The 22,196-nt window shown below is 52.6% G+C and overlaps 8 protein-coding genes across 8 annotated transcripts; 4 read left to right on the top strand and 4 right to left on the bottom strand.

Annotated features, from left to right (window-relative positions):
• Positions 1-713: 713 nt before the first annotated feature.
• Positions 714-2,691, bottom strand: VDAG_00189 (laccase; the record flags this gene model as incomplete). Its single annotated transcript, XM_009651566.1, has 5 exons — positions 714-792; positions 879-1,448; positions 1,510-2,088; positions 2,142-2,287; positions 2,353-2,691. 5 exons carry the CDS (start codon positions 2,689-2,691, stop codon positions 714-716), a joined length of 1,713 nt encoding a protein of 570 aa, XP_009649861.1.
• Positions 2,692-7,512: 4,821 nt separating this feature from the next.
• Positions 7,513-8,385, top strand: VDAG_00188 (uncharacterized protein; the record flags this gene model as incomplete). Its single annotated transcript, XM_009651565.1, has 1 exon — positions 7,513-8,385. One exon carries the CDS (start codon positions 7,513-7,515, stop codon positions 8,383-8,385), a length of 873 nt encoding a protein of 290 aa, XP_009649860.1.
• Positions 8,386-8,831: 446 nt separating this feature from the next.
• Positions 8,832-10,130, bottom strand: VDAG_00187 (DUF92 domain-containing protein; the record flags this gene model as incomplete). The annotated part of the gene is made up of 3 exons (XM_009651564.1): positions 8,832-9,739; positions 9,806-9,884; positions 9,945-10,130. 3 exons carry the CDS (start codon positions 10,128-10,130, stop codon positions 8,832-8,834), a joined length of 1,173 nt encoding a protein of 390 aa, XP_009649859.1.
• A 1,122-nt stretch (positions 10,131-11,252) lies between these two features.
• On the top strand, positions 11,253-12,931 carry VDAG_00186 (pyridoxal-dependent decarboxylase; the record flags this gene model as incomplete). The annotated part of the gene is made up of 2 exons (XM_009651563.1): positions 11,253-12,033; positions 12,198-12,931. 2 exons carry the CDS (start codon positions 11,253-11,255, stop codon positions 12,929-12,931), a joined length of 1,515 nt encoding a protein of 504 aa, XP_009649858.1.
• A 69-nt stretch (positions 12,932-13,000) lies between these two features.
• VDAG_00185 (uncharacterized protein) lies at positions 13,001-13,276 on the bottom strand (the record flags this gene model as incomplete). The annotated part of the gene is made up of 1 exon (XM_009651562.1): positions 13,001-13,276. One exon carries the CDS (start codon positions 13,274-13,276, stop codon positions 13,001-13,003), a length of 276 nt encoding a protein of 91 aa, XP_009649857.1.
• A 446-nt stretch (positions 13,277-13,722) lies between these two features.
• On the bottom strand, positions 13,723-15,585 carry VDAG_00184 (amino acid adenylation; the record flags this gene model as incomplete). The annotated part of the gene is made up of 1 exon (XM_009651561.1): positions 13,723-15,585. The coding sequence occupies one exon, from the start codon at positions 15,583-15,585 to the stop codon at positions 13,723-13,725; it is 1,863 nt and encodes a 620-aa protein (XP_009649856.1).
• A 2,435-nt stretch (positions 15,586-18,020) lies between these two features.
• Positions 18,021-18,983, top strand: VDAG_00183 (versicolorin reductase; the record flags this gene model as incomplete). Its single annotated transcript, XM_009651560.1, has 2 exons — positions 18,021-18,898; positions 18,949-18,983. Exons 1-2 carry the CDS (start codon positions 18,079-18,081, stop codon positions 18,981-18,983), a joined length of 855 nt encoding a protein of 284 aa, XP_009649855.1. The 5' UTR covers positions 18,021-18,078.
• A 651-nt stretch (positions 18,984-19,634) lies between these two features.
• VDAG_00182 (complex I intermediate-associated protein) lies at positions 19,635-22,151 on the top strand (the record flags this gene model as incomplete). Its single annotated transcript, XM_009651559.1, has 2 exons — positions 19,635-21,880; positions 21,940-22,151. The coding sequence occupies 2 exons, from the start codon at positions 19,635-19,637 to the stop codon at positions 22,106-22,108; spliced, it is 2,415 nt and encodes an 804-aa protein (XP_009649854.1). The 3' UTR covers positions 22,109-22,151.
• Positions 22,152-22,196: the final 45 nt, after the last annotated feature.

Raw genomic sequence — 22,196 nt, 5'->3', positions numbered from 1 at the left:
ATGCTGATGACGGAACTTAGTCCACACGGATAGGTGCTGGGAAGAAAGCCCGCGAACGGCCCACATTTCTCTTCACTCCATATATACGGGTGAAACCCCAATGTCAACCCCCTAAGTGGTTGAAATGCTCACTAGATCTAGGCCTCAAGATTTACATCACATTAAGGTAGGCTCACAATATAGAGACATGATTTGGCTTGGACTTGATTCAATATCACACATTACATGGCACATGATCATCTTAACATGGAAGACGGTATGAGTTCTCACCCAACTGATACCACAAATTGATCGCTGACAAAAGGAGATCACTGCCGCTTGAGAGCGTAGCATCAAACAATGTTATCTTGGTCGGCACTGCGTAGGTACTTGATCATCACAATGATTCAAGGTGTAAAATCATTGACCCGAAAGAAGAGTATTTCAGAAATGATTAAGTATATCCTCCCGCTGGTTACATGCTAGAGGTGGAAAACGTACTTATGAAACGCAAGGCAACGAGCAAAAAAGGCACCACCACTCGCCTGGAGGTCACATACAGAGAGCCAAGCCCGTGCTACGCAATGCCGTGTCATCATATCTTGTGTGGGCAGTGAGCATTGCCAACGAATTTTCCGGGCAATCAGAGAAAAGAGTAACCGACGCCTGATATGGTAATCGTGGTACATATCAGCGATATCATCTCGGCCTGAGTTTCAACCTCGTTGTTGCGCTCACGCTCGCGCTCGCACTCGGGCAGCTCGTATAGCCTTCAGAAGCGGCCGAGTCTGACCAGGAATTGGCCAAAGAGCTCTGTGGACAGATAGTATCAGCATCGGTGGTCACTCAGATCTATCTCTGATTGACAGGGCATCGAGGGTAGAGAGTCTGATACGTACCCATTATACACAAGTGGCGGTACGGAATTGAAGTTGGAGGTGTCCAAAGGGTCCTCGCTGTTTCCGCCAGCATTACCACTTGTGGGGATTCCTTCTGACTTGCAAATTTCAAGGTGATCTTGAGGAATGCTCAATTCACGCAGCACGTCCGGTGCCTCGATGATGGTCGCCGTCAAACCCATCTCCACATGCCACTCGATGTGGCAGTGGAAGAGGTATACGCCGGGGTTGTTAGCTTTGTATCGGAGTACGGCGTGGGAGTTACCCATGACAGAGACAGTATCGCGGTATGGAGGGTTATTGTTAAGACGAGCTCGCTGCGCCCCAGGCCAGTCGCCTGTGCCGGAGGACGGCCTCCTCAGAATCTGAAAGTGATGTCCATGGAGATGAAAAGGATGAATTGCAACGTCATGATTGTTGACGACAATATCCACAATACTGCCCGCCGAGACAATGAAAGGATTGACCTGACCGTACACAGTTGGATCTGTATTGAAATCGCCGGTTGTGACGGCGGTATACAGTGTGGGCACCTTCTGCTCAATGTAGGGCTTCTGGTTGATGCAACTCCTGAGGCAAGTCAGCTTTATGGCCACGCCTCACCACAATCTGGAATAGAAGACTTTCTTACCGAGGAATTCCATTGCTGTCGAAGCAGGTAGTGAAGTCGATGACTATGGTCTGATCTGGAGAAGGCAAAATAGAATCAGGCCCATCCGGAGACTCAAAATGTGAGTCATCAGACGGGCGCCATTTATTAACAATGTCCTCCCGAAGAGGCTTCTCGGGAAACATGATCAGCTGGCCTGTGTGGTTGAGCGGCCAGCTTTGAGGGAGATCGGCATTCGTGTGGTCCGGGTTCTGGTCGAGTGCCACCAGGAAGGGATAGTTGCGGTTGTCGCGGTCGATGCAACTAACGAGAACATCGTAACGTTGAGCAGTAGCAACGCGCAACTGATATGTTAGTTTTTTCTTGACGAATGCACCATCATTCATGATAACGTTCATATCATGGGAGTCAAAGTGGACCATGAAGCCGGCGAATGCTGCGAAGTTAATGATGCGAAATCGATATGTCTTGCCCTTGACGAAGGGGTAGTGAGACCCGGCACCATCATTTACTAGCACGGCTTGTGGGAGAGGAGGCTTGTGTTGTGTATTGTTTGGGGACAACATAGCCCTCACCAGGGTGATGGTGTCCTCGTGATACCTAGCCATCATGTAAGCCCAGGATATCGAACCTTTTCGCTCCTAAGAACTTACCAATCCGAAAGGGTGAGGATGTGTTCCTCATCGTACTGCCCGACATAAGGGTCATTGGGGTCGTGAATGATCATGGGGCCGCGCAGGCCGTCCGGATATTGCCCCATGTTGTGGGAGTGGTACCAATATGTACCGCCAACGTCAGCCTACAAAGCCCAAGGATTAGTATATGAAAAGAAAATAATAGGATGTAGGAGAATAGAGCACTAACTTCAAATTGATATTTCATGGTTGATCCTGGCGGTAGCGGACACTGTGTGACCATGCTGGGCCCATCCATGAAATTGGTGCTGACCTGGTTGATACCGTGAAAATGGATGCCGGTGGTCTGGTTGCCCAGGTTGTTGGTGAGCTCAACCACAACAGTGTCACCCACCGAGGCCTCAATCGTCGGGCATGGCCACTGACCATTGATGCCAATGACAGACCGAGAGAAGCCATCCGGCGCAGCAGTCACCCAGTCCACCGTCCATTTGTAGGTAACGACTCTGGCAGACACAATCGTGCCTACCCCGGCTGTGGCTAAAGTGAGGAAACGCGAGAAGAGCATGTCCTCTGTTGAACGAAGGTCGCTTCCTTAAGCGGAGACTATCCGAAAGGTCCGGGTGAAATCAACCAAGAACGACAGCTGCGGAGTGACACGAAAGGACAGGCTTGGTAAAGAAGACTGCTCAGTGATAGAGGTTTGGTTTCGTGCACACTCGGAGAGGGCATGCAGAGGACTTTAAATGCGGTAGCTACATTGTGCCCGAGTGGCGCGGGCGGTGCTGGCCAGCAAACTGGCCCAGGCACGCGTCCAATGCCAACTTCGGACTATGGCTAGCGCTTCGAGCCAGAGCAAGGGGAAAGAAATATCGAATGTCAACTAAGGCATGGGTCTGGAGACGGTTTGGCGCACAGAGATGACGTGGTACGGATTGCTGTGAATCTGGACCGCACCCTATCTACCTGTGCTTACTTGAGGCAAAGAATGCTGCAGAGCCGGACTACGCCACCAAGAACTTGGGAGTGAGATATGTAGAAGCTTCCCTGCAGTCAGCTGTATCTTGGCCCGTTGCTGAAGGGTGGGTAAGGCATGCTCAGGCTGGAGGCTTCAGAGATGGACATGTCGTCGGGCATCCCTTGACAGGCCGGCCTGTTGGCGATGTAGAGCAGCAGAACATGGATACGCTTTTGCTGTCCCGCATGACAGACCGAAAGGGGGTGGATGTGTTAACCGAATATGTGACCAAGCTTCTACATCAAAGCAGGAGGAGCGCAGGATATGCCCGGCCCCGCCCAGGCCGCATTGTCCGTTGTGGTATCCGGGGTGTGTTCAAAGGCGAGAGAGGGCTTTCAGGGACGCTCTGCATCTGAAAGCCAAGGATCCGATGGGCGTTGATAGACTTTGGCGACTCGGGTTGGTCGGCGAGGTTGAACAAGACACTGGCGGCGGAGATGAGCAGCAGCAGCCACCACAGGGCTAGAATGGTCTTCCGATAGTCATGTGGCTACCAGCAGGTTGTCGGAAGTCTTCCAGTCAGCAAATCAGACGCCAAGTCAAAAGATGACTCTGCAGGGCCTCAGCTTGGTGTGTGGAACGACGAAGCGGGAGCAGTCTGGTAGAAGCTGGGATGCGAAGGGCACAGCAGGCCGTTAGGACGCTGTGTGTGCCTTGAGGCGCATTGGAATTCCGATCCGGGCGGCTGGTGCTCTCCCAATACGGAAGCAAAGGTGTGTTGGGGTAGGAGGAGAGGAGGTGTGGGCGAAGGGGGGATGTCCGGTAGTCCGAGATGCTAGATTGTCATGACGTCCATGGTCCAAACGAGAAGTTGTTGGTCGCTGTTGTCCTACCAGGAGCATCACCATCAGTGCCAGGATTGCAAACTAGGTAGGTAAGCGCAGTTTCTCACCTGCCCTAAGAATCAAGTGGCCCATATGCGGGCTGTTGTTTATGGATCCTCAGATCAGGCTCTTGACAAGATGTTGCTTGGCTGCTTGAACGAAATGCACAACACATCCTCCGACGACTGGCCGAGCTTCCAGAGCTCCGGGTAGGTAGGCGAGGCAGGGATCGCAAGATAAGGTGAGGTAGAGGCAGACCAGGGAACAATAGCACAGCAGAAGAAGCGTGGCGTCTTTCGAATGGCGTCTTTCGAATGGCGTCAATCGATCGGGTTCGATGGAGAAGAGAAGTTGGTCACCTCCCACGTCGCATTCGAGGACAGATGTGGTGTTGGACGCGACTGACTACCTCACTAATGATAGGGTCGTCCCTGCCCTGGCCTCCCCTTGAACGTCGGTCAGGTGTGTCTGTTTAGGTCCCAGGTACGCGCTCAAGGCACCTCGGCTTGCGTGTCTGAGGCAAGCTAGGTGCCTACACGCCTGGGGAGGCACTGAGTGCCCACTAAATTTAAAGCCTGGCACAGTGCTTCAGCAGGGCCGCCCGCCTATGACTCCCCCGCCGTCTGCTCTCAGACTCCATTTCTCGTGCCACCCTCGACAGCTGTGACAATTCGTGTTTTTCATCATACCACCATGAATACCTTGCGATGCCGCCTCTCCCCTTAAGATTCGCCATTGTAAGCCGCACAAACCACCGCCGTTGACATTTTCAATCTCCATGCCGATCGTCCGCTTTCTAGCATCTATGGGCAAAAGAATCTCAGCTTACACGCCAAGGAGCCTACATCTCAGCGCTATTTCTAGAGCAGGGGTCGAAGAAACAAGCTGGCCAAGCCAGCAGCCTCTTGTTGAATGCCGGACAGGAAGCGATGCAATACGAGGGACCACAGCACCGGCCGGCCGGCATTCGCATCAATGCGTAATGAGCACCAGGGTACAACTCATCACACCTCTTCGCTGCTTCGGCCGAGACCTGCAGCTACCCTAAATCCTCGCCCTGCTTGACGCCCGTTGTGGCACGCTCCCGCGCGCTGTTCGGCGTCCCGGCCGCTGGTTCGCTTGCATGTGTTGTGGCTGCTTGCCTGGATGTCTGGTCGCCCCATGCAGAAGAACAAAGCCCCGACGCAGCATCTGACCGAGTTCACCTCGCCCCCTCCAACAAATGTGGGTTCGGCTCGCATGGCTGGTGCCAATGCGCTATCCATAATCACCGAGGCGGCGCATTGCTGACAGCGTCGCTCCTGTATGTCAGCATTCGCAAATTGTCAACCCACCCTGCGGACTTCGAGCCAGACTGTAGCCGTCACTGCGTGGGAATGCTAGGGTCGGAACCGATCATGATCGACACTTCCTCGGCGAAGCTTGGAACAGCGTCGAGGTATGAGCCGGAGGCGAGCATCGTCACGTAGGTGTTTGGCGGTGAGGGGATGCATGCTGACAGCCCATCACAAGAGGCAAGGCCTCAGCTGAGCAGCCATCACATCAACATTCCTCTTGACGTGTATGCCTCGTTTATTTTCAGGTTGAGGATGCCATCATCGGTCACTTCCAACGACATCGGCGTGCCCTGTCAGTGGCTTGGAGTCTCGTCAAGCATGGGCCCTTGGTCAGGCCTCGGGTCTCCTTGGCGTAATAGTACTGGAATCTTATACTGACATTTTGTAGACGTTGTTTGATTATTTTTATACGTTTCAGTACATTATTGAGGTTCTTAATTAAAAGAGTATTAGAATTTAAATGTTTAGTAAAGAATTTTTTTTAAATATTTAATATTTAAATATTATAGATATTCTAATAAGGTAAAATTATATATAAAAAATAATTTTTTATTTTTATTTGACATTTTACCTTTACCTTCTTTAATTCTAATAAATAGTAACTCTGATAAAAATAATTCTGAAAATGATTATTCTTCTGAAAATTCTAATTCAGAACTCGAACAAGATGCCGATGATCCACGAAAAACCTTACCACGATTTGCATATTACATTTCAATGTAATACAGGTGTTGCACGGCTGTTTTCAGTTAATGTTGTGAAATTATGGGTTTTCCATGAATTAACAGAATCCTTTGCTTTATTTATTATTCTAATAATTATTATTAGTAATTTTATACAGCACTCTTTTTAAAGAATGAAAAGATAAGAAGGAATAAGACAAGTCATCATGGCCCTTATATTGTGGGCTATAGACGTGCCACATGTTCCTTAACAAAGAGAAGCTTCATTTCCCCATGAGATGTAATCACACTGCTCACATTCCAGCTTTGGACTCAGATTCGTTACAGACGATGCATTGACTCGGGGCAGGGCACGGAGGGTGCATGAAGTACCGATGGGCTACGGCCGGCCCATTTGATAAAGCAGTCCGTGGAGTTGCTTGAACCAATTAACGAGTTCGCATTACAGATGTAGCTTGGTATCACAGCCTAGCCGTCACAACATGTTTTTGTCGAACTGCGTGATCTTATGGTACGGTGTTCAATTCTCCAGGACGAACAGAGCCAGTGATGGAGGCCGGAGTGTATCGTGTCTTGAGGAGTGCTGGACAAAGCTCAACATTCTAAGAAGCCAAAGAGATGACAGCGATCATACTGGCACAGGTGTCGTCCAATACCGAGACTGAACACGTGATTGATGGGCAGCAGCGAGGTACTGCCCGAAGCGTAGGTACCTTAGGTAAGATAGGCCACGCCACCACATGGATGCTCAATGAGGAGAAATACATGGCCAAGGTTCACCAGATTGATGAAGGTAAAATTACTATCTAAATACAGGCTGTTTATTTTGACTTAGAAAAGAGACCTCGCAGTCATCAAGGATCATGTCTCTGATTCGATCCTGCCATTACCAGCCACGACCGCCATCCAGGTGTACGCTCAACACCATAAAACATACTCGCACGGACCATGCACGATCCCCTGACCTGGCAGCCCTCGAACCTAATTGGAACCTTCTGCACATCAATTCAGCGACCATTCGGGTCCAGGCACAAAAGACAGTCTGGAATAGAGTTATACTCGGAAGTCTAGTCTTTGGTGTAGGGCTGACTGACCTCTCGTCAACCGGCCTTATGCTTTCATCGCGATGTAGCAATCTCCGACGTCTTTTGATATTTTCGCGTATCCATATATAAACAGAGTATATAAGGATCATTGCAGAATTATGAACGTCGCATCTGTTCTTCTGTTCTTGTCTCACGTTTTTTCACTGGTGTTTTAACCGCATCGGCCCATATCGCTTGTCAAGCAAGCTAGCAACCGCCAGTCTTTTTCAACTTGTCTCAAAATCACAACTCGAGGGACAGTGATCTACTATCGGCCAGGGTCACTTGTTTTGTAGAGACGGTCGAAATTTTGTCACGATGCCTCTACTTAACAATCATACAATTACCACGAGGAAGCGGCATAGTCTTCTAGATGTTCCCCACCTAGCCGGGACTCGAAAAGATCATCTCCAAGACCAACAGAACTACAAAAGCCACATCAATGACCCTCAGAGAACATGAGAAACTAAAATTACCAGAGAGAAATCCGAGAACTCCCTATAGCAGTTTAAAGGCGGGCCGCTCGCCCCAAGCCGTTCGTCCTCCTTCGACCGTCTCTTCCGAAAGCAGCCATTCTGCTCAAGAAGGGCATACTCATCAAGGAAGCCCTCCGCCCATCGTTACAAAGCGCACGCATTGCATCATCACACCTCCCAACAGTTTATCCCCCTCCTCGTCTCCCGTCTTGTCAACAGTCTCTACTGAACTTAGCCCGCGCCTCGACGCTGCTGGTTTCTACGCTAAGCTTCGCGCAGCCATCGGCCTACCTACCTTGCCCAAGTGTGACATTGAGATATTCCTTCGATCTCTTGATGGCTTTGATGACAAAGTTGACGTATCGCGCATCCTCACTCCACAGCAACAGCACGCCGTCGAGGTAGCATTCGGCTTCCCGACGTGCCCCCTCGTCCTCTCACACGACTCGCGTGAGCAGGCAGTTGCCGTGGCCCAGAAGCGACTTCACGAGTACCTCGTAGACATGTTCCGCGCCGCTCTGGAATGTGTGGCCTATTACCCTGGCCCAAGCGACGACGGCTACGAGGAGCACAGGCACGATGAGGCCTACGTGGAGGAACGCATGTGCGACTTCTTCGCTATGATCGGGTCAAACATAAACTCGAGACATCGCGAGGATCCTGCGTGGGTGGTAGGGTACGGTCTCAGTGCCCTTGGCGGCGATGTCAAGAGGGCGCTGTTCGAGGGGATTCTTCACAGTTTTCGAACGACAGAAAACCACGAAGCCGTCTGGACGGAGTTGGCGGTTGCAGTGGGCAAATGGGAGGAAGCATGGTGGATCAAGATGAAATGGTTCTAAGCTACACAAAAGACGGTGCTTGGGGTAGAACGCAATGAAGGACAACCTTGGTTCAAGGCTTGGTGAAAAGCACGCCAGAGGAGAAGGAGGCTGAGGGTGGAATTCTTAGATTGTATGGAGGGTACGAAGTTCCATGGCCGAACTCGCTGTTTATGGTTGCATGCATAAGAATGCCGTCAATTGACATCATGTCACGAAAAGGCGGTTCATCGATAGTTTTCAGTTGATATTATTAACGGACCATTCGTTCATCTTGTGTCCCTACCATGACTCTGGTTTTGGGCCATGGCCGTGGCTCTCAGCAAATCAACTCCTGATGTCTTGCTGCTGAAACCTGGGCATGAGACAATGCTGTTGCAGTGCCTCATTTAGCGTGCCAGGAAAGGCATACCACAGTACATGCCAAACCTTCCGAAAATCCAAGGAACAGCCCCCGCGCTCGCGCACTATACCGTCGAGATGCTGTTGAAAGGAACGCCAAAATATTGGCCGGCCAAGGCCATCGCACAGAGACTCATACAGAAGGTCATGGAGAAGTTGACGTCGTTGTTGTCAAGAATGTCCACGCCGTTTTCAACGACGCGAGTTGGTTGAGAGTCGCCGAAGCTTGAGGTTCTGTGCTTGTCCTTAGGATCATACTTGGCGCGAGATGTGACGTCTGCGGGAGTGTCGTCAATGGCGCTAGACGAAGCGACGTCAGCCTCGGGCTTCTCGACGGAAGCGGAACCCTCGCCCTTGAGCGTCACATCCTTGACAACAGAATGCTTGGTTTTGACGCCCTCATCAGTGGACACCATGGCTCGGTTACCACCTTCGCCTTCGACGACCTTGCCTGACCGGACGTCTTTCACGGTGCGCTGGAAGCTGGCACCAAGCCAGCTGTCGAAGATGCTGCCAACAAGGCCCCAGAGCGCAATGAGGACCAAGAAGATGGCGCGCTGCTGCGCCGTCCACGGGACGCCTCCACCGACGGTACCAGCGGTGCTATCATCGCAGGTAGGCAGGAAGAAGATGGCGGTGGTAGATATGATGATCGATCCCAACAGCCCGGCGGCAAGACCCTCGAGGGTGACTCCGCCGTTGGTACCCCGAGGGACTTTACGAGCGGGGTCGGTGATGAGGCGGGGCTCGCTGCGGGCAAGAATGCCAAGCTCCGAGCTGAAGGTATCCGCGGCAGCGACGGCATAGTTGGCAACGATGCCGATAACAAGGAGGTCAACTTGGGGCCCCCAGGAGAAGCACAGAGTGGAGTTGGGATTCTCGGTCTCGGTGTCGGCGAAAAGCCTCTCACGCCTCCTGAGCTGGTGGGCGTGCATCCACGTCAAGGAGGTACCGATGAGCGAGTTGGCAAAAACTAGCAAGAGTAAGAATCAAAATCATAGCAAAGTAGGCAAGGGCACGGGGCGTTGCGGTAACCTACCTTGGATGTGGGTTCGGGGGCCCTCATTGTTGGCTCCTGAGGAGGTCAGGGTGAGAGTGGCCTTGTAGTCTTGCTTGATCTGTGACAAAAGTCAGCGTATACTTCCTCAGAACGACAATCTAGGTGGAATGAGATTTACCTTGGTAACACGCGTGCCAATGAGGAAGAAGACGACAAGCAGAACAAAGGGAAGGTTCCAAGGGTGATAGGCATGAACGGCAGCGGTGAAGACGGCAGCCGCGATGCCTGAGGGAGTGAGCTTCTTCTTGAGGTGCGCATAAGCAACGAGGGCCAGCGTGACCGGTACAGCGATTAGCGGTTGCATAGCGACGGCTGGTTGAGGGGGCCGGTGACAAGTGTGATCTGAGGAGCTATAATGGATGAGTTCGGTGCATCGATTGACAGGGCCAGGATTCAGATTACCTCTGCTTTGGAAGACGAGTCAAAGGCAAGTCAGGGCAAGCCGCGATGGATTAAACGTAGTTGTGGCGTGTCGCTGAAGTAAGGAAAGTGGAATGGGGCAAGAAGGTTGGAAGGCAGGCAGGGCAGGTTAGGTTAGCTGTAATTACGTAGCCCGTTCTAGAAGGCCGTAACATGGGGTCTTTCCATTGTTCACAGAATGCAGCCTGATCCCAGCCATTGGCTTCAGCAGTCAGTGGCATCACGTGATTGAGGATCCTTCCTCATATCTGGTTGAATGAGATCACACTCTGCTGAAAAGTCTTAAGCGATTCCAGATCTTAGCCGTGCCGGTCAGGAAACTAGATGCCCATGGATTCAGGTCACTGGTATGAAATTTTGTTGTGCATGGTATGCTTGGCCGATGGGACAAAGGTAAACGAGCATCTCTCTCGCATTCAAGGCGTCTGAGGCTGGCACACGACAGGGGTTGATATCGACCAGGATCACTCACTATTTCCCGTTGCTATCGATCTAGCGACCTGCCTAATTGGTATTTTAGCACTAGGATTTGTCCACCAGACAATCCGTGCTGTATTTTACGGTAGGTAGTCGAGTCTGGACAGCGCGCAACAACTTTTTGACATGTGTCATCTCAAATATATATGCAGATTGTTGAAGGCACGAAATGCATACGTGAAGCATCTGAAATCCAACATGGACACTGGTCAACAATTCGACAGCCATTCACCCGCATGAGATCTGAGTGTGCCCTGAATAGCCTCAGAGATGGAAATATGATGATTTCGTCAAACTGTGATCACTAGCTTACTCATCATGCGATTCCTTCATACATCCATCCCACTCAGACCTTGAGTAAACGCGCTGACTGACTGTGCCAGAGATCAATGTTGAGTCACACCACCATTGACGCATTCAACTCCTGCACCGTTTCGCGATAACGAGGGGTTGATAGAGGTTATATTCAGGTGCAAAGCTGGAAGAACCACGAAACTCGACCTCGCAAAGCCCTTGCTCGTTAGCCGCAATGGCACACACATCCTTTGACATGCAGGCGTTCCACGCTCAAATCGACGATGCTCTCAAGAAGCACTTCCCTCCTTCGTCGCCGCCAACTCTCCCACATCCTTCAGCTCTTGCTCGCGCGGCAGCCTCCCTTCCCAAGGCCTCTGATGCTCTATTGAAACCCCTCGGCGTCTCTGCCACGACAACTCATCTCCTCGACGATATCGTGCCTGCCCTCTCTGGCCAGGCCCTCTCACCACGCTACTATGGCTTCGTCACCGGCAGCGTTCACCCCGTCGCCCAGGCCGCCGAAGCCGTCGTCGCCGCTCTGGACCAGAATGTCCAGGTCCACCTCCCAGATCAGACCATCGCCACTGACGTCGAGGCATCGGCCCTCGACCTCCTCGCCGACCTCCTCGGGCTATCTCATCCGCAGACCGGCGCCCCGCGCGGCATCTTCACAGGCCGCACCTTTACGACTGGCGCCACGGGGAGCAATATCCTCGGCTTGGCGTGCGCAAGAGAACATGTTCTTGCACGGCGCGTGCCGCCAGGTTCACCCTCGGTGGGGGAGCTTGGAATCTTGGGCGCCTGCGTCGCGGCAGGGGTCACGAATATTCAGGTTCTGACGAGCATGGGCCACAGCTCGCTCTCCAAGGCAGCAAGCGTTGTAGGTCTGGGCCGGGCCAGCGTCAAGCAGATGGCCAAGAGTCCCGAGCGGCCGTGGCTTCTCGACGTGGATGCTGTCGAGAGAGAGCTTGTGGCGAGAGACGGGACAGGCGTCGCGACCATTATTGCGGTCAGTGCGGGAGAGGTGAACACGGGGCTTTTCGCAGCGGGCAAAGAGGATATGAAGCGGCTGAGGGAGCTGGCTGACCGGTACGGCAGCTGGATTCATGTGGACGGAGGCAAGTGGTTCCCTGTTATGTGTGTGGCAAAGAAATGGACCTAATATGGGAAAACACAGCATTCGGTATCTTTGCCGCCGCACTCGCTCCCGGAACCGTCTTCGACAAGCTCCGCGAACGGGTTTCAGGCGTTCACCTCGCAGATAGCATCGCGGTAGACGGACACAAGCTTTTGAACGTGGTAAGACGAGATTTCTGTCCTTGGTCTCGATTGATTCACATCATTGGGGTATACTCTGCTGACAATCCACTCAAGCCGTACGACTGCGGCATGTTCTTTACCCGGTCACTGCCCACCTTGACCAATGTCTTCACCAACCCAAACGCAGCCTACCTTGCCTCGTCTGCCGGCGCCCCGATCCCCAGCCCCCTAAATGTCGGCCTCGAAAATTCACGTCGGTTCCGGGCCCTGCCAGCGTATGCAGTCCTGCGTAGCGAAGGTCGCAAGGGTATGGCCGCCATGCTGGGTCGCATGGTTGAGCTGGCGCGGCGAATCGCGTGTTTTGTGCGTGACTCGGAACACTACGACTGGCTGCCCGATGGTGAGGCAGATGTTGATGATACGCACATCATCGTCTTGCTTCGGGCAAAGAACCTCGCGCTGAATGATGAGCTCGTGGCGCGAATCAACGAGACGAGAGATATGTACGTCAGCGGCACTTCATGGGGCGGACGAAAGGCAGTGAGGGTGGCGATCGGTAGCTGGCGGGTCGATGTTGAAAGAGACTTTGCGGTCGTGGAAGCGATCCTGTCCGCCGTTGCCGAAGGTCGTCCGTACGCCGCAGCTGTCTAGGCGAGGAATCAAGTATAGAGACAGGATCGGTAGAGGCGTAGAGCAGACAGACGGTACATGCAGCTCAGCTCAGCCGTAACGACGGCTGCCGCCCTTGTTCAGACCCTTCTCGCTCTTGTCGGCCTTCTTGCCTTTGCCGATCAATTCGAGATGACCGGCACGCTCACCCAGCATCTTTTCCGTCTTGGTGATGAGGCCGGCGCAGTACTTCTTCTGCAACTTGTCGGCGGCTGAGTTGGCCTTGGCCTTTTGGGGCTTGTTGACCTTGGATTGTTTTTTGGTCGTCTGCTTGGGCTTGCCCGTGGGGGCAGGTCGCGAAGAGCTCTTGATAGCGCCTTGTGCCATTTTGCGGGCCTGTTCGCTTGTATTTTCGAGTCCGTGGTCGAGAAACCGAGAATGTTGGCAACGTTGCTGGCCGATGGAATCGACTTTTTGTTGTCAAGCTGAGTAGGAGCGAGCCAACGGGAGAAAATCAGCATCGACTGGAGGCGGGGCCTACCCAGAAGATTTAGTGGAGCTTTCTTATCTAATCGAGTATCGAGATCGGATTGCGGGCGGGCGGAGCCGTGGGTCGCCGTGGGGAAAGGAACGTAACCACCAGACTCAACTACATGGAATCTTCAACCGACGGCCACCCCCAGCCACAGAACGCTTCAATCTTGCCGAATCCGGGAGTCAATCAATGGGCACTCATATCATTTGTCTCTCTGAAGATACGCGGCAAACCCAGTGATTATGGTACAGCACCCAAGTTCCATATGGCAACATCGACAAGTCCCTGCAAGCCCACGTCAGACTCGCTCCACCCGACGCAAACCCCCAAGTAAGCGTTCGAGCATGGCTACATCGACTTGGGGACACTGTTCGCTGAATCCAGGAAGGAGATCCTCCAGCGATTCATGCGTATTGCCCGAATCGAGGGAAAACATGACATGCCCCATCCCCAAATACTCCCTTAGTATCGTCGCCCATAACACCTCAGTCGTACCGTTGGCCTTCTTCTCCTGAGTAGCGATTGTCTGCATCCAGCTCTCTAGCGAGACCATCTCAATTTTTCTCCCATCGCCACTTAGTGCTGTCACCACGTCTGATAGATCCCGCAGCTCCAGGGGCTTGGGGTTGCTGATGTGATAGAACAACGGCTTGTCTCTCGATACCGAACGAAATTCGACGGCTACCCTTTCTGACGTCAGGGTGAAGAGACCTCGTACTAGGTAGTCCACTGGCACCAAATCGATGACGAAACGGGGTTGCTTGGGTGACCCTACGGTCGGGATCTTGCCAGAGTCGACCATCGCGAGAATCATGCGAAGCGCAAGCTCATCACCGGTGCTCGTCAAGCTACCGTGCCGTGGGATGGTCACGGCCGAAGCGCGTGTGATCGTGACCGGGAATCCACGGGACGCTGCGCTGCATAGGAGGGCCTCTGCCACCCAAAGGGACTTGAAATAGCCGTGCTGGTTCTCAGCTGGGGGTTGGAAGTGGGACATGGCGCCCTCGGTTGCGACCCAGGTGTTGAGATTTCGACTAACCAAAGACCATGATTGTAGGTGTCCGACAGACCAAGACGAAAGGTAGTGTATTTCCGAAAGATGTTCGCCTGTGCCTGCCAGCTGAATGAGATCGAGGATTGGTGTGGCATTGATAGATTTCAACTGTGTGTAAGTCTTCAACAGACAGACATGCCCCCCCAGATGGTAAATGGTCTGCACCTCACGGCCGAGCTCACGAAAGTCTGATTCGCTGAGACCTAGCCGGGGCTTCGACAGACAGCCGTAGACACATCTCACACGCGAGAGGACATCGTCTCTGTCGAGATGGCCATTGGAGCTTATGCCTACTAAACCGTGGTTCTCCAGTAGATCCATCAAATCGTCTGTGCTGAGAGGCTTCAGGGACCCAAGCACGTAAACAACAACATCGCGCTTGCTCACCAAGATTTCCGCAAGAAGAAACAAGCCAACCGAAAGTTCGGCACCCGTGACGAGTATCCTGGTGATATCATCCCGATCAACGCGGGGATTGCTATACCGGGGGATATATCGCGGATTGGTGGGAAGCTTCGTCTCCGAACTCCAGTCTATGGTGTTTTCAACAGCGTTGCTGACAGCACAGCCCCTGTTTTGGCGAATATAGGTACAGACGGCGGCAACTGTTGGTTCCTTGATGAACTGAGACACCGGAGGTGCGATATTGAGCTTCTCTCGAATCCTGGCCTGAAGTCGGACGAGCAGGGTTGAGTGGTTTCCCTCCAGAAAGCGGCCATCGTCTGGATTTGGGTATTCATCTCCCAGAGTGCTCTTGAAGATAGCAGTGACTGACTTCTCTAGCCCTCCGGGTACAATTGGGGGGAGCACGCCACCGCTTCGTTGCGATTGCGACGCGCAACATGATTTCTGCGCAACCTTGGTGAGATTGGTGCGAACCCCGCAAGGGTTGATCTGCTTGTTCCCAGCAGTCAAGCCAGTAGACTCGAGTTGGTTGGCCGGGTGGAAGCTGGCTCGATGATTTCTTTGCACCATGCCATTCCGTTCTCCGTGACGGCCCCTTTGGAGTGCCAACTGGTCATTGATGGGCAATTGAGCAGTGAACTCGGGTCCGTTGAATAATCCGGCGGCGAAACGCGGCCCGCCGACGAGCAACTCTCCAGGCATATTGAGAAGTGTGAGGTGGCCCCTTAGATACCTTACGATACGTTGTTTGGTATAAAGATTGGTTTATCTGAAAGAGTTTATGGACCGAACTGCTCGATATAACTTCGGAGTGTAAGCTTACAGGGCGATCGAGTGGAGACATCTGATACGGGGTGTGAAGATGATTTATGCCTTTGTCCACACACCCACACAATTGGTCCATAATATTCATGATCGGGCTTCTCCTGTTTCTGAGGGTCATTACCGTGAACTGGTCCCTTTGGACCTTGACAAAGTGAATGACGCTGGTGTCGGACTTCCCCATGGGTCCGTCTAAGCACTTGACGCCCATCCGTCATCGCAAGTGCTTTACGTGACCAAGTATCCGGTCACGGCGGTCTTGAGGCCGGTATAGATTCGTTGAAGAAATTCTCCAAGGAGCAAGCGAGTCTTTCGGCTCGTCCTGTTCGATGGCGTGTCAGTGCGATCATCCCTGACAGCCGCGGATATGTTGGAACACAGGTGCGCCAACACCGCATCCTTGGGCACAAACTGTCTTTCAGTGCTCGCACTGTATTGCTTGGTTCCAGTGGAACTTGTCAAGGGCATCCTCTCTTGTTTCTTCAGCTTCTCAGGAGATCTACAGGCCTCTGCACGGTAGACTTTCGTTCAAAAGATCTTCGATGAGGGTGTTGTGGAAGGTGAAATTGAACGACCATCGATCAATCTCTTATGAGGTGGCCTAGAATATGTTAGGCCCTCAGCATCAAACATGACCCCGCAGTGACTAGCATCTGGCATCATTCATAGGAGCATGACTGAAGGCAGAAGTCATAGTTCGCAAACCAACTTGCATTCTACGCAGTTTTGCAGTATCCTGCATCCCAGCAGGGCCATCCGTGTGAGGTGGTACAGAAAGGGGTTTACATGTCGACGCCTGTGCCTACACCACGAGCTTGAATAATACTCAAACCTATGTTAATATGAACCACTATGCATGACCAAGGTTAGGCATGGGGCGAGGCGAAGCCATAGAACACTCTTTCGCATAAGTAGTACAAGTTAATGATACAACTCACCTGTGAAGCTGGTATTTTCAAGGGATAAGACTGGGCCAAAAACTAAGATTCGCTAGATCGGACGGCTGGAAAGTTGGACCAGCATCGATTCGGACGTTTAAATCTGGCTGTTGAACTGTTAATTGGCAACATCTTCTTCAGCAGCCTGTCTGAGCTTTAAATCATGAAACCATAATGTCATAAATGAGGAATGATTTTCCTGCTGGCATGATTGACGAAGAAGAGCCTCAGGACAATCTAGAGAGAGGGCTTTCCCGCCCAGCAGTTGACCTTGAATACTCTTTGCCGGTGGAAATTGAAAGCTCTGGTGCATGTCGCCAGGGTCAGGCCCGCCTGTATGCGTACACTTGGAGAACAAATACTTTATTGTTCGGTCACCTGTTCCCAGGCAGACGGTATCAAAAGAGAACGAGGTCAGACAGGAAGCGCGTAACCGCCAGACAAGCGTGTATGATGGGTGTCAAGGCGCCCATGACACCAGAAGACTGCTACCGATGAAACAACGTCTACCGCGAGGAATAGAACGCGCTGCTTACTGTAGGAAATGGAAGAATTGCGGAATTCAAGCAAAGTCGCGTCTGAAGTCTGTCGACTTGGAGTAGGCCGTATGCGACCAGGAGGATTCACCATGACCTTGCCTGGTTTGTGCTACGCCAATTCGTGCACACCAGGTAACCATAGAACGTCAAGACAACGAACATCATCCAAATCAAGCGGTCAGAAATGAAATGGCGCTCCAATTTGCTCTTGGCGACACACGTTGGATTGGACAGTAGTTTTGTCAAGTTGATTGACCAGCTGAAACTGGCCCCCATTTCTTCTTACCCTCACCGGACCTCCGCTGGGGAACTCGGTGCCCGTTGCTGAGCACGGCATCCGCTGACGGCACAAGACCGTCAAGCCATGTTATTGAGACATGCAAACTGCGTAACTTGGCGACGCAGATCGGATCGATATGTGGCCCAATTTGTTCCAAAAAGACAAGAATTGGCGTCTACTGCCGGAAGGACACATCAGCGCGCACTTGACGACCAAGATCTGTCGATTCGAAACAGGAAGAGTTCCCCAGGAGGGGACTAAGACACCGCTCAAAGTCTTGCTCAGCAGGAATCCTGCTTGACAAGATGCGTCGGACGTTGAGACTGAACTCCGGCTCTTCTGCTCGCCTCGGACCCGGTGCCTGTAGCTCCCGTTTTTGCTCGACCTCCGTCCTCCGTCCTTGACAGTTGTTGAAGCGGTTCTCCAACTACGTTTTCCTTCTCTCACAATGTCCGGACCTGCAGCGGACAATCATGCTAACGAAGTCTGACGCCAGCATATAAATCTGAGTGCTGTCGATAATCGACTACTGAACGCTTCTTCAACAACGACTTGCTCACGAATCTCGCCTTCTCCGACTTCTTTATTGCTCTCAGATAACAACACAACATCCACGATGGCCCCTGTTGCTGCAGAGGATATTGTGCCGGACGCTGCTGAGCGACAGCAAACCCCTGACCCCTTCGACGCCGCCCGCCCATTCCTTGGCAAGGTCGCTCTCGTCACCGGATCCGGTCGTGGAATTGGCAAAGGCATCGCTCTTGAGCTTGGCAAGCGCGGCGCCAAAGTTGTCGTCAACTACGGCTCCTCCGCTGCGGCAGCCGAGCGGGTGGTTTCGGAACTTGCAGATGTCGGCACAAAGGCCATTGCCCTCCAAGCCAACATTAGCAAGCCTGCGGAGGTCATCGATCTCTTCGATCGTGCTATTGCTCACTTTGGCCGCATCGACTTCGTCATCTCCAACTCGGGCAAGGAGGTTTGGTGCCCGGAGACCGAGGTCACCCAGGAGCTGTTCAATGACATTTTCGACCTCAACTGCCGTGGCCAGTTTTTTGTCGCCCAGCAGGGTCTCAAACACTGCGCGCCCGGTGGCCGTATCATACTGACGTCGTCAGTTGCTGCTTCCATGGGCGGCATTCACAACCATGCCCTGTATGCCGGCTCCAAGGCTGCTGTCGAAGGGTTCACGCGCGCCTTTGCCGTCGACTGCGGCGAGAAGGGTGTGACTGTCAATGCCATCGCCCCCGGCGGCGTGAAGACAGACATGTATGATGAAAATGCTTGGCACTATGTCCCTGGCGGCTTTAAAGGCATGCCCATCGAGACTATCGACCAAGGCCTTGCCAACATGAACCCCCTGAAGAGAGTTGGTGTGCCCGCCGACATTGGTAGAGCCGTCTCTGCCCTGTGCAGTGAAGACTGCGAGTGGATCAACGGTAAGGTACCCCGGGCTTTCCTGCGGTTATTTGTGACTTACGTTCAGCAGGTCAAGTTATCAAGGTCACCGGCGGTGGCACCTGAGCCCGGCCATTTGGCCGCAGAGTATTCGGGCCCGTGTATGAAACTTCATAAACCATCGAGCGACCTGGCGGGACGGTTTCATGGCAATGCCGCTCGTGAGGCACGCCTCGCAAGATAGGTTCGGTACTATGCATATATCTTGGGATCATGGCCAGACTCATGGTTCATCAAGCCTTGAAGGGCAAGTTGTTGCGGGTAGCTTCTGCGCCGGCGCTCAGACAAATACACATTTTCGCAAAGAAATAATTTCATGGCGTTCAAGAAAACAAAAAGTGATTGAATGGACTGGATCACGAATGTAGAAGCAGTGATCTTAAACCGGGTGGGAGAAGATATAGGCTTGACAGGCTTGACAGGTATGGGAGAGGTGGATCGGTATCTTTTAAGTGCATATCTTTTTATAAGCATACTCGGGTCGAAATGACATAGGCGCAAAGTAAACTGTAGCTGCAGACACTGGAGCATCCACGTCGCGAAGCTCTAGGCATAGAATCTTCAACAGGTTTCGCAAGGCCCGAGAGCCTCCAAACACCACCAGTCCCCGAAACATTCTGCCTCAAAAATGCCCAGGTATGTCAATTGGAGCTAGTTTCGCCCGCGTCTCCCGCTTACCCCCCGAAGGAGCTGTTCTGCGCACTCCAAACCCGCATCATGAGGGCGCACCTAGCCCGCCATGTCTATCGACGTGCCCTGGTCGCCAGAGGCTGCACGCCGGCGAGCGCCCTACTCCTTGCACCATCTTCATCTCGTTCCTATCCGATAGTCGCTCCTCCAACCCGGCGAACAACCCGGAGAACCTTCTTCGGCATCTTTCAGAAAGCCCCGAGACAGATCAAAAAACCAGAGTACGAGCCAGGATGGACAGTCATCCTAACGTGGAGGAATCGATTGCTCGACAATGTACGCCCACCTACACGCAAAGAGCTGGTCGATGCCTTTAGAGAGCTTTTCACCTACAAGCAGCGGTTCCATGTCACAGTCAACAGCACGCAAGCCCGACACTGCCGGAACCTGTTGAAGTACCTGGTCGAGAATAAAGATGACGAGCCCGGCGAGGGCTTGTCACTGCTGGAGTTGACGGCTGCTCGCGATGCACTGCTCAAGGTTCCGAAGGAGGACACATCCGAACATCTAGAGTTCTGCAAAGCACTCTATGCCGAGATTACGAAAGAGAGGGAGCTGGAATACGAGTACGAAGACGCCCGGTCAACGGAGCTTGACGAGGCAAAGCCAGCTGTGGAAGACCTGAAGGCATACATGTGGGCGCTGACAACATACGGCGCATCCAAACAGGCGCATCTCGAGCTACGAACGCACTGGGCACAGCTTCGGGCAGCAGGCCAGTCAACACGGGATGCTAAAACCTTGTGGATCTACGTGTTCCGCGGCCTGGCAGCGGAAGGACGCGAAAAGGAACTACTCGAGGCCGCAGCAGAAGCCGAAAAGGAAGGTATGGAGTATACTCCACGGTTTCAGGAAGCCATGACTACTTTCTTCGCGACAAGAGACCGGGTCAAGGAGACTAAGAAGTGGTTCTCCAAACCCATAACTGGTAACAAACAGCCCAGGCACGAGACGTACAAAGAGATACTCAAGTTCTCCATCCGAAACAGTCAACATGCCTGGTGCGACCCGATCTTTCAACAGCTCGTTGACTCGAATCCGAGCAAAGAGCACTGGGACGTGGTGTATCAATGGGCGGTCCTGTCGATGTCCAAGGGACTGGATGATTTGCGGAGCATGTTCGACGTGGTCGCGAAACACAATCCGGATGACCCGTCTATTTTGCCCGATGTCCATACGATCAACGGCCTGATTGAAGCCGCATCCGAAAAGAACGACCCGTACCTAGCCGACAGACTGCTTGCGTTTTCCAGCGAATACGGCATCAAGCCAAATGCCATGACATTTGTACTGCAAATCGATTCTCGCATCAAGGCCAAGGACTTAGCCGCTGCAAGGGAAGCGTACAAGCAACTAGCGAGGACAGAGCTAGAAGGCGAAGAGGATCTCCCAGTAGTGAACCGATACCTACAGGCTCTGTGCGACTTGCCGCAGCCAGACCTCAAGGCTATTCGAGAGATATTGGATGTCCTAGAGCAACGCATTGTCACACTGGACCCCGACACCGTCGTTGCTCTGTGCACTGTCTATCTCAAATACGACCAACAGATGGACATTATCGACACACTCTCTCTCAACATCTTCCAGCACAGCACAGACCAGAGAAAGTCTGTACGAGACGCATTTGTTTCGTATTGTCTGGATCGCAAGAACAGTACAGCTAGGGTATGGGATGCGTACTCAATACTGCGACAATTTTTCCTAGAGACCAGCGTCAAAGATCGTCTCAAGCTTATGCAGGCTTTCTTTGACCGCAAGCGTCCTGACATGGCGGTTCACACCTTTGGCCACATGAGGCAACACGTGAACCGATCTTTTCATCCCTCAACAGAGGCGTACATTCAGTGCTTTGAAGGCCTCGGGGCGTGCGCCGACTCGGACTCGGAAGAGCACGTCAGTTTGGTCCACAACATGCTCAAGATGGACCTTGGCATGCAGCCCACAACGAAGTTGTATAATGCCCTTATGCTCGCTTATGCAGCCTGCGGGCGGCCGTCACGGGCTCTGGATTTCTGGAACGACATCATTCGCTCCGTCGAGGGGCCATCATACAACAGTCTGGAAATTGTCTTCTCGGTTTGCGAAAGGTTGCCCTATGGCGATCAGACCGCAAAGAAGATATGGAAGAAGATGGAGGCGCAGGAGGTAGACGTGCCGCCATCCGTCTTTGCGGCCTACTTAGGCGGCATTGCCGGTAACGGCAATGTGACCGCGGTGCAAGAGGCGATCAAAACGATGCAACAGACTGTTGGATATGGTCCGGATCTTCTCATGTGAGTCACAACCCCATGAAGAGATGTATTCTCGTAGACGCAAGCTGACCCCATCATAGACTGGGCGTGGCATATAACGCGCTGCCAGGCCAGGCGCTGCAGCGCAAGTTCGCGGAGTGGGCGAATGAAACACACCCCGAGGTGTGGGCGGAAGTGAAGAAGAAGCGTTACCAACGTGCCGCCAACGGTGTGACAAAGTACAAGCTACCACGTGTGCTGAGAGCATGACCATGTAACATTACATGTTTTAAAGATATCATTTGCATATGTGTACATATAGAGAGGGTAGATGCTACCCAAGGTGTTGTACAATTTG

Source organism: Verticillium dahliae, genomic scaffold, assembly GCF_000150675.1.
Source record: "Verticillium dahliae VdLs.17 supercont1.1 genomic scaffold, whole genome shotgun sequence".
In the NCBI taxonomy this organism is placed as follows: Eukaryota; Fungi; Ascomycota; class Sordariomycetes; order Glomerellales; family Plectosphaerellaceae; genus Verticillium; species Verticillium dahliae.
This window is presented reverse-complemented; position numbering and strand designations above follow the sequence as displayed.